Below are 14832 nucleotides of genomic sequence, written 5' to 3'. Positions count from 1 at the left end.
AGAAAGGTTTCAAGGAATGAGCAAATTTATTTTCACAGGATCATTTGACAAGAGAACAGACTGTCTAGGAAGAGAAGACGAGTATTAAATAGATGTTATTGATAAAGGAGAGCTCGAGTAGAGCACTCTGGGGAATCTGACTCAGTGCTGCCTAATTTTGTCAGGGACTTGGATAATTGTAATTACATGGCAGCCTCGTTCAGTATGCAGGTGACAAGTTTGGGGGAGGGGGGTTGATACCCCCACCGGATGACATTGGGACCTAAAAGGATCCTGATAAGCTAGAACATTGAACGTATGGTAAGATGAAATTTAGGAGGGGTAAGAGTAAAATTACATGGATTCAAAAAGAAAAAAAAAAGCTTTGCAAGTATAAGGTGAGTGAGTTTGGCTACACAGCAGCTGATTAAGGCTAGGTAAGAAAGAAATGAGGCAGAGAATAATCACTTTTCCTTAATAAAAAAAGAAATCCAGGAAGCGAAGGCCCTCGGGACTTCTGGCCAAAACAGGAACAGTTGCTATTTACGTTCACTCCGAGCCAATCTCGGCCCAAACGATGGCCAAGCGGGGCTTGGTCTGGAGCTTCTTGTTGGCCAATCCTTTCTGACCATGTGATCATGTAGGGCTAAAAAAGCCACAGAATGTGGGCAGTGTTGGCCGGTCCTTAGTCCTGGCCAGACCATTTCTGACTTTTTGTATTCCAGTGTTCCGGGTCACTTTTAAACTAGAGAGGATCCAGAGGAAGATGAGCAGGAAGGTGCACGATCTCAAGTGCATTCTGTCTGAGCATTAGCTGAAGGAACTGTGGGCGTTCAGCCTCGCAGGAAGGTCATGAGATCAGTCTTCCCCAATTTGATGGGATGTTGTATGGAATATTAGATTCGACTTGTTTCTTTGACTCCAGAGACAAAATTAGGTTTGAAGTTGGGGAACACTCCATCACAATTAAAGAGGGAAGGATGGATCCTCCCTTCTTGGAGGTTTTCAGGTAAAGACCTACCTGGGAGGTTGCAGAGTGGGACTGGATGCTGCTGACCTTCCTGCTGCCTCTGAAAATCTGTGCTTCTGCGATACCTCAGTTTTTGTTTATCTTTCTCTCCCTCCACCAACTCTCACAAAGATAGACTTGCTCCCTGGCTTCTATTAGGATATTTCTAATTATGGAGTGATTAAAGGCTACGGTTATCAGGTGGAAAACATAGGATGTCAATCACCTTGCAGGCTGTGGATAACAAAATCCATTGGACCGAATGCATTTTCTCTTTTAGAAAAAGCCTGAAATTAACCATGGCTTGTGAAGGTCATTTTACAAAATCGTCATCCTAATTATTATTATTTGTCATTTAAGCAACGGTTGGCACAGATGCTATTCTGGGGACAACAAGGCGTGGCTAAAAACCCTGAAGCTGCCATAGAGTGGTACGCGAAGGGTGCTTTGGAGACGGAAGACCCAGCATTAATATATGATTATGCCATTGTATTATTCAAGGTAAGAATAACTTAATTTGTGCCTAAATTTTGCAACTCCCATCAGAATTGCAGAACAGTTTCCTGGAGGCATATGTGCAAACAGGGAGTAGGTAATTAAATAGCTTAGGATTTGCTTCCGTCACTCACTCTAGGGAGAAAGAGATAGCTGATAAAAGGTGGAATGAGAATTGCTCATATCTCCTACTCACTCCCCCATTTTTTTTTAATAACTGTTTCTATGTTTGGCTCTTTGACTCTCAAGGCTTTTCCAAACACTGCTGCCTTCTCTAGGAGATATCCCTGATTCTCAGTTTGGTGCCCTTCACCTGGTCTTGTTGGACAGCCGTTTATTCATGTCACACACACACCCCTCCCTCCATCTATACAGAAATCACACCTGTGTCTGATTTGCTGATATTCAGATCCCGAGCCCAAGTCTAAAGCCTTTTAATTAACCCCTCCTGACTCAAGCAGTGAGGAGGTGGAAGAGAAAATCGTTAGTGAGAATTCATCTCAGCGAGGCTATTCCATGCCATGCCATTATACTGGATTTCGAGTTGGAAGGGACCTTTGAGATCACCTAGCTCAACCTGCTCATTTTCCAGATGCAGAAATTGAGGTTCAGCAGCATTAAATGACTTGCTCTGGATTTGGGGGTACAGATCCCCTGTACATGCAAGTGGTGCTCTTTCCATTAAATCTTAGCTCCCGTAATCATAAAAATCAGTAGTCAAAGGGTAGCATCCCTGCCTCGCTGTACTCTTCCACAGAGGGGCAGCGGGCTCCATGGCTATTGCTACCCATCAAAACACCGGCTTTATCTCCCCTCCCCGGTCTACGGCCAGAAATATCCACCATCGTCACTCACAGAGACGTAGTCATTTAGATTCCGTGCCTTCTTTGTCCAGTTATAATCATCCCAACTCCCTTAACATTATCTCGTGGGCCTAAGTTTAATCATCTTTTTATCTTTGTAATAAATCTTAGCTTGACCCAGTGAAAACAGCCTAGTTAAGTCTTTAGCTACTGTTGGATCATCTGGTAGACAGAAGCCCTGCACTAAGCTACTTCTGATGGGAAGATCAATTGGGATGGGGCTCGTGATTTCCTGGGTAGGGGTCTCCTAGATGGGAAACGCTCTTTATCAGTGCAGGCCACCATCTTCAGTGCAGTTTATAGTCTTAGAGACCCTACATGCCCAGGGCACTGAGCAGCAAAGTAATTTGCCTGGGTGGGGGCCCAAAGCCAATATATTTTGGAAGAAGAGCTTGAACCAACCACGGTCATCCTGCCTCCAACGCCAGCTCTTCCTCTACCTTTGGAGCAATATACACGTGTGTTTTGTGTTTCCATGGTCTCTTTTCAGCTACAAAGATCACATCCGTGATGATGAAGATCTCTTTGAGCCCCAGGCTGGTCTTGTCCTCCTAACATCTTGTGGTGTCTCCCTACATTTATTTGTTATGATGTTGTTCAGATTCCTTGATAAGGAAACCGGCTCTAATCGCATTCCCCTTCTCAGCAAATCAGCACGGTGCCATAAGTGTTGCCTCGGTCATCCTTAAGGAGACTTCTGCTCTCCTGCTTATGAACTTCCATGCTCCATCTTTCTCTCTATCCGGCACAGCTTTGACCCCCACGAGGGGATGTTCAGCGGATATTTTTGGGGCACACTTTGGTTCCGCTCAGTAGCGCTAGAAAAGAAGGCCATTCGAATTGGAATTGGATTGATGCATGGAGCATTTTGTTCTGGTTTTGAAAAATAATCTTTGAGTTAGCAGTTTGGTAGAAAGTGATGATCTGAGATAGTTCCTTAATCATATTCATTATGGCTTTTGGTTCGTAGTTCATTATTTCAAATCCCACATATTCTCCTATAAAGAAAGTAAATATTTCCAAATTTCCCTATATTATATTCAATATTGTCCATATTGTTGTTTAATATGAAACAGCATATTCGTGTACACACCTTCTATGTGTTTCACACATTATGTCTTGCAAAGCATCTTTACAATATGGTCCCAATTCTTCAGCATCTGGGAAACTCCCCCTTCTCACGCAAGAATATTTACCCAGAATTACAGCGTAGTTACCCAGATCACAGTATTCTGGAGAATTACATTTACTCAAAATCCACAGCTCATGATCCCCATTAAATATGTTTACTTTTTCCTCTACTGATCTAGAACCCAACTTCTTAAACTGTGGGTTGTGGCCCCATATGGTCTCTCATAACTGAATGTGGGGGCCACAAAATTATGATTTATTATCGGCAAGTGTTTGGTTTGTGTATCTATGTTATATACCTCTATACCCATAGGAGCATTGCTTAGGCAAAAAGGGGTCACGAATGGAAAAAGTTAAAGAAAACCTGGTCAAGACATAATCAGTTCAAAGCAAAGGTATTTAACAGAATAGCATAGCAAGAACATTTTGGAAAACAGAATGCCTTCCATTGTGTAGACTCTGTACAGATTCCGTAGACAGTGTATATATTGTATGGGCTCTACTGTACAGGCTGCTCTGCTGACCTCTTAGTGACTCTGGGTATGTAATTTTTGCTGTGCTTGGGCTCATAAAATCTGCTGCCTTAACTCATGTGTGTAGTTCTTGGACTAAGATTGAGTCCTTTTTATTTTTTTTTTTTCCCAACTCTACACCTTGCTGGGAGGAGATCAAAGCCTTCTGTCTCAGATAACTATTTAACTCAAGAGTTATTCTTAGGATCCTCTGGGGCTTGGCACACAAATGCTGTGCCGTGAGGTGGATCAAAGGGTAAAACTAAGGAGGTGAGGTCACTTTTTCCTGTCCTCCTAGCCATTCTTGTGTTTATTAAGTATGTCTGTTGAGCAAAGGTTGATTGCTTTGGTTCTTTATATTAGCCAGCACAGAACTCAGTTCTCATGACAATTCTATTTTTATTTTAGATAATTAGAAGCGATTTGTTGTGACCCCTTAGGTCATGAGGTAGACATCATGATATGGACAAATAATCAAGTTATATAGAGCATTTCATTCTCCATGTTTCTCTAATCAGGGTCTTCAGGGTCTGACAGGGTCTCTGCATAAATGTCCTTCAGTCTATTTCTACCCCACAAGTGGATGACCATTGGTTAATCCATGAGTTTGTATTTTATACAATCTGTGCCTTTCTCTTAACTTGTATCATCAAATCTAATTACTGTCTCCTCTGCCCTCTCAGTCCCTCCCTTTTCCCATAAACAATCCATTTCTAAGTGCTTTCTACTCTTTTCTACTGGAGAATATAATGATTTTAGCATGCTTCATTCTCGTGGCAATAAAAATCTTTTCTTTTTTAAGACTCTGAGTTAATGTCATCCTCTGCTTCTGAAGAATTCTGTATTTACTAGTACTAATTCTTTGGTGTTTTCACTCCACCGGAGTAGGCTCTCATGAACTAAGACAGAGAATGGTTTTAACCTTTTCTTATGACTCCCCTCAGGCCCCTACCCTACTAAAGTCTTTTTTATCAAGTTTACCAATTACCAGTTTCATTCTCATGGCAACAAAAATATTTTCTTTCTTAAGACTCTGAATTAATATCATCCTCTGCTTCCAAAGAATTCTGATTATTTACTAGTACTAATTCTTTGGTGTTTTCTCTCCACGGGAGTAAGCTCTCATGAACTAAGACAGAGAATGGTTTTAACCTTTTATTATCACTCTCCCTCAGTCCCCTGCTCCACTAAAGTCTTATCAAGTTTACCAGTTGGAACAAAATTCGGTTCTGCACATATATATTGTATCTAGGATACACGATAACATATTTAATATGTATGGGAATGCCTGCCATCTAGGGGAGGGGGTGGAGGGAAGGAGGGGAAAATTCGAAACAGAAGGGAGTGCAAGGGATAATATTGTAAAAAAAAAAAATTACCTATGCATATGTACTGTCAAAAATGTTACAATTGTAAAATTAATTTTAAAAAAGTTTACCAGTTAGATAATCTCAGAAGGAAAACATCTACGACTGTTAACCTCATTGAATCTTAGCCAATGCTTCTGATAGCATCAGTGCAACATTGGTAAAAATGGAACTTATACAGTGATGAATGGCAATGTCATGTCAGCAAAGTCACCCCAGAAAATAATAGTGGAATAACAACCCTGTAGCTGACATTCTTTTGGAATTGGCTTTAAATTTAGAAAGTGTGAAGTTTACATTTTTTTTTAATTCACGTCCTGCTAAAAGCTGCCAAGCCTGTTTGCCTTGTGCTGCAGAGCATTAACCGTGTGTATTTTCTTCATCATTTTTATTGTTGTTGTTTGTTATTGTTTAGGGTCAAGGAGTACGGAAGAATAGAAGGCTTGCTTTAGAACTGATGAAAAAAGCTGCTGCCAAGGTAACACCTAAGCCTCTTATTTACAGTGAAATATTTCCACACTGAGCACCTACGCACTCACAAGTTTACAGGAGTAAATGGCTTCACTACACACAAAGATCCTGAAGGTGGAAAAGGGAAGAGAAGCAGAGGGGGGGGAGCCCAGTGCAATGGTTAGGTGTGATTTAGTTCCAGCACACACAGAAACCTGCCACAAAACAGACGGAACAATCGGAAACGGAATTTTTCTTTCCATTAACATAATTCAAGACAAATCATTTTGGAGATGAAAATGTGGTCATTGTTCCATTGATAAGAAATAGCTTTTCTCCTTAAAATGGAATGGGTACAAAGACTATTGAATTTGAAAAAACAACATTTTAATTCTTTCGAATTCAACCTTTTAACATGAAAGTACTTTTTTGGATAACAAGGCTTTAACTGTGACCTTATTGTTGATTTTAATGCAGTCAATAGCATTGGGAAAAATGGCCAGTCTTCAGGTCAGAACAGCTAGGGTCAAAGTGGGATCTTGGACTAATCATCTGGTTTCTTTCATCCTCTGGACTGGTCTTTGTCGGCTCGAAATCCTAGGATCTTATGAATCTGTTCTGATTGTGCCGTTAGTTCCAATGGAGATGTTCAAAGTAGCAGTTTTAAAAGAAGCTCCGTAGAAAGGAATCCGTGCTCCTTTCGGAGATATTGTCTGCATTTCATTTTTTTGCCACATAATTGAAAGTCAGGACCAAGCTGTGCTATCACCCATACCGTCTTTATGTATTGTTGTCTGAAAGTGTTTCCCTTACAATAGTGATCTGTGTAAAGAGTGCTTAGAACTTTTCTAGAAGCACAATGGAAGCTGGAATAATAAGGTTAATTCTTCTCTCTTATCCCTTTCCCAAGCGAACACTAAATGGCTAGTGTGGATTTAGGGAGGTTCCGTTCCACATTTCATTCCAGACACTGGGGTAGGCACTTGGGAGACAGACAAAATTAGGAGTTTTGGGGCTCCTGTTGTTTGGTTTTACTGGAGTATGAAGGAGGAAATTGAGAAACAGAGAGGCTATCCAACTCCATAAAGAGCTGTGATCCCCGGTGAGCCAGTGTGAGGAGGAACGTGACCACACTTTGAAGTCACGCTCACAAAACCAGTTCTCTGGAGACGAGGGAGAGGGGCTCGCTTCTCTGTCCCCAAAAGAGTTTTCTCTGATGTAGCCAGGTCCTCATTAGTGCAAATAACGAATCCTGTCAAGTTGTTGTATCTATTCACATTCATGCTATTCAAAGGTATAATTATGGGAAATAAGACGATTGGTTCCAGTCCAGTGGAAATATTCGGTGAGAATTTAAATAATCTAACTTCTTCACTGGATTCGTGATTTGTACCAACCAGGACGTGGCTATGTAAAACAATGCAAATGTAGATTTTCTGTGTCTAAAGGGATCTAACTATACCTCTGAGTGGAAAATTAATCATAATGTGTTCTGTTTTAAATGCACATTAAATAGATCTAAACTAATGAGAAACTCCTCAGAGCCAGAGTCATCAACCATGCTGCCAAGGAGGGGGATTCAGTTAAGATGGTGCACAATGGGTAGTAGGTACCTCTGGTAAATGACTTAACATACATAAAATGCTGGGCAAGTCTTAAAGGATTTGTTGCTCTTGTTACTCTGCAGCTGCTGTTTTGGTGGTTGTTGTTGTGTGCCTTCGGAATGCTAAAGTGATCGTAAAGTGGTCGGAACCCCGAAACCCCAGTTATTTGTTCTCTAGTGTTATCACTGGGTTAGTTCCTCAGTCAGTATGGTCTTAACTATCCCCATGAATGCAAGAAATAAGTCGAGTATCATGATGATGATTAAGTAACATGACGTACAATGAGTTTAGGGACATCTAAATAAATGGGAATATCATCTGAATTCACACTTAATAACCATGTGCCAGGACCACATAGTCATGTCTATCTCAATTTCCCCAACTACTCAAAAAATGGGGATGATAATAGCATATATCTCACAGGATTGTTGTGAGGATCAAATTAGATACATTTATAGAATGAATAATATATATGGTAGGTGCTTAATAAATATTCATCCTTTCCATTATTTTTACTGTGAAACATGCGAGATATATAGAAGTTCCCTACTATAAAGAAGCATACTTTGGAAATGATCCAGTTCAAAGTCTCTTTCCTACATTGTGAATGATCCAGTCATTCTGGAGAGTAATTTAGAACTATGTCCAAAAGGCTATCAAACAGTGCATATTCTTTGATCCAACAAAACCACATGTATTGTTGGTCTATATCCTAATGAGATTTTAAAAATTTAAATAATAGCTTTTTATTTAAAAAATACATGCAAATGTTGGATTTCCTTCATAGGCTAATTGTACACTATTTCAAAGTCTGATTCCTTTTGCTGTACAAAAGGAATCAACTGTTTGGACATGTATACACATATTGTATTTAATTTATACTTTAACATATTTAACATGTATTGGTCAACCTGCCATCTTGGGAAGGGGGGAAGGAGGGGAAAAATTAGAATAAAAGGTTTGGCAATTGTCAATGTTGTAAAATTATCCATGCAATATCTTGTAAATAAAAACTACTAAAATAGTTTTAAAAATACATTCAAAGTTTTCAACATTCACCCTTTTAAAACCTTGTGTTCCAAATTTTTCCCTCCCTTCCCCCATCCCTCTCCCTAGACAGCAAGTAATATACAGTTCTTCTATACACATCTCCATATTTATCAGGCTGCACAACAAAAATCAGATCAAAAAGGAAAAATGAGAAAGAAAAAAAAGCAAGCAAATAATAAAAAAGGTGAAAATACTATCCTGTGAACCACATTCAGTCTCCACATTCTCTATCTGGATGCAGAGGGCTCTCTCCATCACAAATCTATTGAAATTGCCCTGAATCACCTCATTGTTGAAAAGAGCTACGTACATTATATTGATCATTATATAATCTTTTTGTTGCTGTGTACAACGTTCTTTTGGTTCTACTCACTTCACCTCCCATCAGTTTGTTTAAGTCTTTCTAGATCTTTCTGAAATCATCTTGCTGATCCCAATGAGATTTTTAAAAAGAACTTTTTTGTATAAAAATACTCATTACAGCTTTTTGTAGAGGCAAAAATGGAAATCAAGATGTCCATCAATTGGGGAATAGTTGTGGTATATTATTGTAATGAAATACTATTGTGTTATCAAAAATGATGAGCAGGATACTTTCAGAAAAACCTGGAAAGACTTATGTGAACTAGTGCAAAGTGAACCGTATCAGGAGAACAGCATGCCCAGTACCAGCATTACTGTATGATGAACAACTGCGAATGACCTTGATGTTCTCAGCAATACAGAGATCCAGGCAATTCTGAAGGATTTATGAGGGGGAAATGCTACCTACCTCCAAAGAAAGAACTGATAGAATCTGAGTGCCTACAGCTTGAAAAACATACTTTAAAATTTTACTTTATTTTTAATAGATTTTTCCAGTTACATGTAAAGACAATTTTTAGCATTCATTTATCAAATTTTAATTTCAAATTTTTTCTCTGCTTCCTTCCCCTTCTTCCTCTCTAAGATAGAAATCAATTTAATATAGGTTATATATGTATAATCATGTAAAACATATTTCTCTTTTAGTTACATAGTGAAGGAAAAAACAGATCAAAAGGGAAAAAAATCCATATACACAAAAAGTGAATAATACATTGCGATCTGCATTCAGACTCCATTAGTTATTTCTCTAAATGTAGATAGCATTTTCCATCATGAGTCTGAAACATATTTTTAAAATTTTTCTTTTTCTTTTTTTGTCTGCATTTTCTTTCATGACATGGCTACTATGGAACATGTTTTTCAGTTATTCAGTTGTTTGAGTCATGCCCAGTTCTTTGTGACCCCATTTGGGGTTTTCTTGGCAAAGATACTGGAGTGGTTTGTCATTTCCTTCTCCAGCTCTTTCTACAGAGGAGGAAACTGAGGCAAATAGAATTAAGTGACTTGCCCAGGATCATATGGCTGGTAAATATCTGAGGCCAGGTTTAAACTCAGGTCTTCCTGACTCTTGACCTAGTGCTCCATCCGCTGCACCATCTAGCTACACATGTATCATCTATGTCAAATTGCTTGCCTTTTTGAAGGAAGAGGAAGGGGAGAAAAGAAGAGAGAGGATTTGAAACTCAAAATTTAATAAAAACAAATGTTTGAAAATTCGTTTTATATATAATTGAGAAAAAATAAAATATAATTTTTAAAATAAAAAGGTGAAAATAAGAGGAACAATAATAGCAAAGTAATTAACTGGGGAAAAAAATGTAGATAAATTACCTAGGCTAGACATGTCCCTAACGTACCCCTACTACCAATAACATAATAATAATAAAATACTAATTGATCTTTAAAACTTGTCATATTGCTAAACTTCAACAAATCTATTTATAACTTGAGTATGACTTCTGTTTAAGTTTATTTTTTTAATTTGTTGTATTATGTGGTTAGATAATACTCCATGATAACAGCTCTATAGAGTTACACTTATAATCATTTGCATAGTAGTTAATTTGACCAGTCAATGTCAATATAATATGAAATACAACGATTCAGTTACAGGATTAATTTTATTTATACAAATTTGCCAAAATTTTATAGTCAAATGAGTATTGTTTCTTTCAAAATAGTCACATTGGAAGACTGTACAGTCGTATTGCTCTGGTGCTGCCATTATTCACAGCAGGGCTGAAACTCTTCTTTGGAACTTCCTTCAGTCTCAATAACAGGTTCTTTTGGGCATCCTTAGGTGGAGTTCATCTTAATCTTTTGAGTTTAGATATGATTTTTGGAAAAGGCTAAATGTCAGACAGAACTAGGTCTGGTGATTAAGGTGTTCAGTGCAGTTTGTGGTACAAAATGAAGCGTGAGTTTAATGTAATTTGACTTGATTTTGTATTGCTGGGAGCTTATAAACTAGCTCTTAAGGCATTTCCAAGGCTAAGTTCCAAACAGTGACAGAATCTTTGAACTAAATGTAAAATGCTTTTCGATTATTAAGCATTTTTTCTCCCTCTCAGAAAAAAAAAAAAGAAAAAAAACCTCATAAATCCTTGAAACAAATATGCAGAGTCGAACAAAACAGATTCCGATACAGATGGTGACATGAGTCTCATTTTGCGTGTTTGGTCCATCACTTCTCCTTCCTTACAAGGAATAAGCATTCCTTATCCTTGGTCCTCCAGAACCATGATGGGACAATCAGAAGCCACAAAGAGATCTCCGCAGGCTTCACAAGAAGGCCTGTTTGTCTGTCTCTAAAAATCTCCAAGGAAAGAGCAAGCGAAGTTAGAGAGATGCGGGACTCTTGGCTCAGGGAGAAGGTAGATGAGATTCAGTTTCCTCCCTGGAACAACGGTCCAGGCGCTTCTGTGATGCCCTGAAGACTATTTATGAGCCAGAGGGTCTACACTACTCAGAGCTGAGGGAGCCAGAGAGAAGCACTTGGTCCCGGAGAGATGGGCTGAACATTTCCATGGTGTTCCCAACCATTAACCAGTGCTGAAACGCTGACCATGTACCTCAGGCTGAGCTCAATCCCTTTCTAGCCAAACTTCCATCTGAAGAAGAGGTTTTGGGTTCCTCTCCTGTGGTAAAGCATCTCACGCTGATTCCATTTCAGCAGAGATCTACAGGATTGGGATTCTACTGCTCACTTCTGAGTTCTACAGCAAGAGGAAGTCATCCCCCAGGACTCCAAGGAGGCCGCGCTGTCCATCCCTACAAAAGAACAGGAAATAGTTTGTCGTGTGATATTCATGGAGGTTGGAGGGAGAGACCTTCTCTTAGTCATGGCTAGTAAGATTCTCGCCAGAGTCCTCTTTAATAGGCTGACCTTTCACCTGGGAAGATGGTCATCCTGCACAGACTGATGCTGGATGAGATGGTCAGAACCAGGAGAACATTGTACATAACAACAAACGATTGTGATGGACTTGGCTCTTTTCACCTATGAGATGATTCAAGGCAATTCCAATAGATTTGTGATGGAGAGAACCATCTGTGTTCAGAGACCGAATGTAGATCAGAAGCATGGTATTTTCACCTTTTTTGTTATTGTTTGCTTGTTTTGGTTTTTTTTTTTTCATGTTTTTCCCCTTTTGATCTGATTTTTCTTGTGCAGTTTGATGAATATGGAAATGTGTTTAGAAGAACTGCATATGTTTGATATCGGATTGCTTGCTATCTAGGGGAAAGAGGAGGGGGAGAGAAAGGGAGAAAAATTTGGAACACCAGATTTTGCAAAGGTGAATACTGAAAACTTTCTTTGCATGTATTTGGAAAAAGAAAATACTATTTAAAAAAGAAGAAGAAAAAGATGGTCATCCACCTGAGAGCCAGTGTGACCTCAGAAAGGGCCAGGGAATGACTGACGTGATGTTTGCTTTCCAACAACTTCAGGAGAGATGCCAGGAGAACAGAAATCTGCACACAACGTTTATAGATCTGACCAAGGCCTTTGATACTGTCAGTCATGAGGGGTTGTAGAAGAGCTTGGTAAATTCTGGTTGCCTGGAAAAATTCATCAGTCTTGTACATCAGTTTCACGATAGCGCACTTGCTCAGGGTCTGGATAAAGGACACTGCCCTCACGCTTTCCTTGTCACCAGTGGAGCGAAATAGGGCTGTATGCTGACTCCTCCCCTGCTTTTTAGCTTGATGTTTTCTGCTGTTATCAGATGTCTTCAATAAGGACAAAACTGGCATTAAGGTCAGGGACTCCACTGATGGTAAATGATTTAAGTTATAAATGATGCAACCATAGTTGGTCCTCCACTTTTTGTTCCCAGTTGATTGTACACTCAGTGCAGCCCCTGAGACTGAGATGCAACAGAGCATGGATCAGTTCTCTGTCCCTTGTGCTAGTTTTGCTTGGACGATCAACAGCAAGAAAGCAGAGGTTCTCCACTAGCCAGCATGAGCCCACACATGGAGTCACCAGCAAATACAGAAATTTTGAACTCTATGGTAGTGACAACACTCTTCTCAGGGATGTTCTCACAGGTGATGGTACTGAGGCACACATTGCCAGAGCCAGCTCAGCATTTGGGAAACTCCAAAAGAAAGTCTGGAAGAGAAGAATTATGAGGCTGCCTAGCAGACTGGAGAGCGACAGAGCCATGTTGCATGCTTGTGAAACCTGGACGGCCCACTAGTGCCATGCCAGAAAATTGAACCACTTCCCTTTGAATTGTCTTAGAAGGTTTCTAAAAATTACCCAGCAATAGAAGGTCCCAGATACTAAGGTCGTCTCCCAAGATGAACTGCCAAGCATTCAGGCTCTGCTCCCGAGAAGGCAGCTCCAATGGGCTGGTCATGGAGCCTGAATGCTAAACATCCATTTACTTAAAAGACTTTTATGGAGAACTTACCCAAAAGCAACACTCCCTCAGAGCTAAGCAGCAGCAGAACAAGGACACGCTCAGGGTCTCTCGGAGAACTTCAGTATAGATTGTGAGACATGGGAGATGCTGGCACAGCACTGCCCAGTAAGACTGTGTTTTATGAGCAAAATAGAATGAATCACAGCAGCACACAGAAACACGAGGCGCTCGAATCTAGGGAAATCTCCATCCCAAATGTCCATACGGACTATGTTTGCTGCTGTGGGGAAGAGCTTTGAAGCTCACCTTAGATGCCTAGCTATGCTCACACACGCTGTACCTTGATCCTGGCATTGTGAGGTTTTTGGTCCTCTTTGAATATGAAGGAAACAGCAACAACCAGAGTTGATAGTTCCCATAAATATGAGTTTTCCCTGTGTAGCTGGTTCTGAAGGGGATTTGTGGGTATCACCATTTTCCTGCTATTCCCATGGCTCAGTGTTTGGGAACTGGAATCAAGTTCTTCTGTACTGGTTCATTGTTTTCCCCAGCACCTGCTAACTCATTCTTCTCAGATCCCAAGTTGGAGCAATGATTCAATTCGGAAAAGCTTCTTGATACCAACCAGCAGGGCACATGGAGTGTGTCTAACACAGGTAACCTAAAACGATGGCAGGAGCCATCACCTCCTGAGGTCAAATTTTCTTCTTGGACCCCACCACCTCCACTCTGGGGTTCAAGTTACCAGCATCCAAAGACTCCAGAGATCTCTAAGCAAGCTACTATGATAAAGAAGTTCTCAAACTAAGATGCAAATGGATAAATAGATAAAGAGGGCTTGCTTAAACACCACCCTTGGGTGCTGCTTCTAAACTAAAATCTTAGGTAGCACTTGTATATAGACTTAGAGTCAATATAAACAGGCAAGGTGTCAAAAGCATCAAGATTATGTCAATGTCCATGAGTCTTTGTCTTCCACCAGAACCCGAAGCTAGGAATCATAGGGTTGCTTCTTTGTTCTGTTTGTTCATGTTGAACATTATATCTCTCCCACATAGTAGTGGTGTTTGGGAAGGGATGCAATCTATTTTTGTGTCTCAAACCAACATTCTCCATAATTTTCTTTTCTTTTCTATTGTGAACTTAGTCATCAAAAACATTTCAACATGCAAAGAACAAGAAAAAAAGATTGTACAAGAAACTGAAAATTTGGGCTATATAGTTTATTTTTAGGGATTATACACATACATATGTATGTATATATATTTATATATTATGTATCTGTTTTACATATTTATATGTATATAATGGAAAGTAATAATTATCTCAGATAATGATATTTTTTGTTTATCTCCTTATGAAAGTCTATCTTGTTTTCTTCTTAGCATTTAAAAAGCATTTTGCTAATGTTTTTTGTTTTGTTTTGTTTTGTGTATCTATCTTTATCTTTCTGCATTCAAATATAATCCTCCTTTTTTTTTTTTTTAAATATTCAGTCATCCTGTTTTGCTTTAGTAAACTCTTAGATGTAGGAATATGGTTGTGGAGCTCACACCGGGCACTCTAGGAGTAAAGCCTCTGGGGATATTTAGTCAGAGAGATACCTAGAAACAGGTCTGTTCCAAGTGCT

General features: G+C 39.5%; 1 protein-coding gene across 1 annotated transcript in view; it reads left to right on the top strand.

Annotated features, from left to right (window-relative positions):
- The window catches only part of SEL1L3 (SEL1L family member 3), a 110014-nt gene that overhangs the window by 67748 nt on the left and 27434 nt on the right, over window positions 1-14832 (top strand). Inside the window, exons 13-14 of the mRNA XM_074275633.1 lie at window positions 1349-1489; window positions 5772-5834. Coding sequence (XP_074131734.1) covers window positions 1349-1489; window positions 5772-5834 — 204 coding nt within the window. The remainder of the gene's footprint in view (window positions 1-1348; window positions 1490-5771; window positions 5835-14832) is intronic.

Source organism: Sminthopsis crassicaudata, chromosome 6 (genome assembly GCF_048593235.1).
Source record: "Sminthopsis crassicaudata isolate SCR6 chromosome 6, ASM4859323v1, whole genome shotgun sequence".
Lineage (NCBI taxonomy): Eukaryota > Metazoa > Chordata > Mammalia > Dasyuromorphia > Dasyuridae > Sminthopsis > Sminthopsis crassicaudata.
Note: the sequence above shows the minus strand (reverse complement) of the source record. Positions and strands in the feature narration are given on the sequence as shown.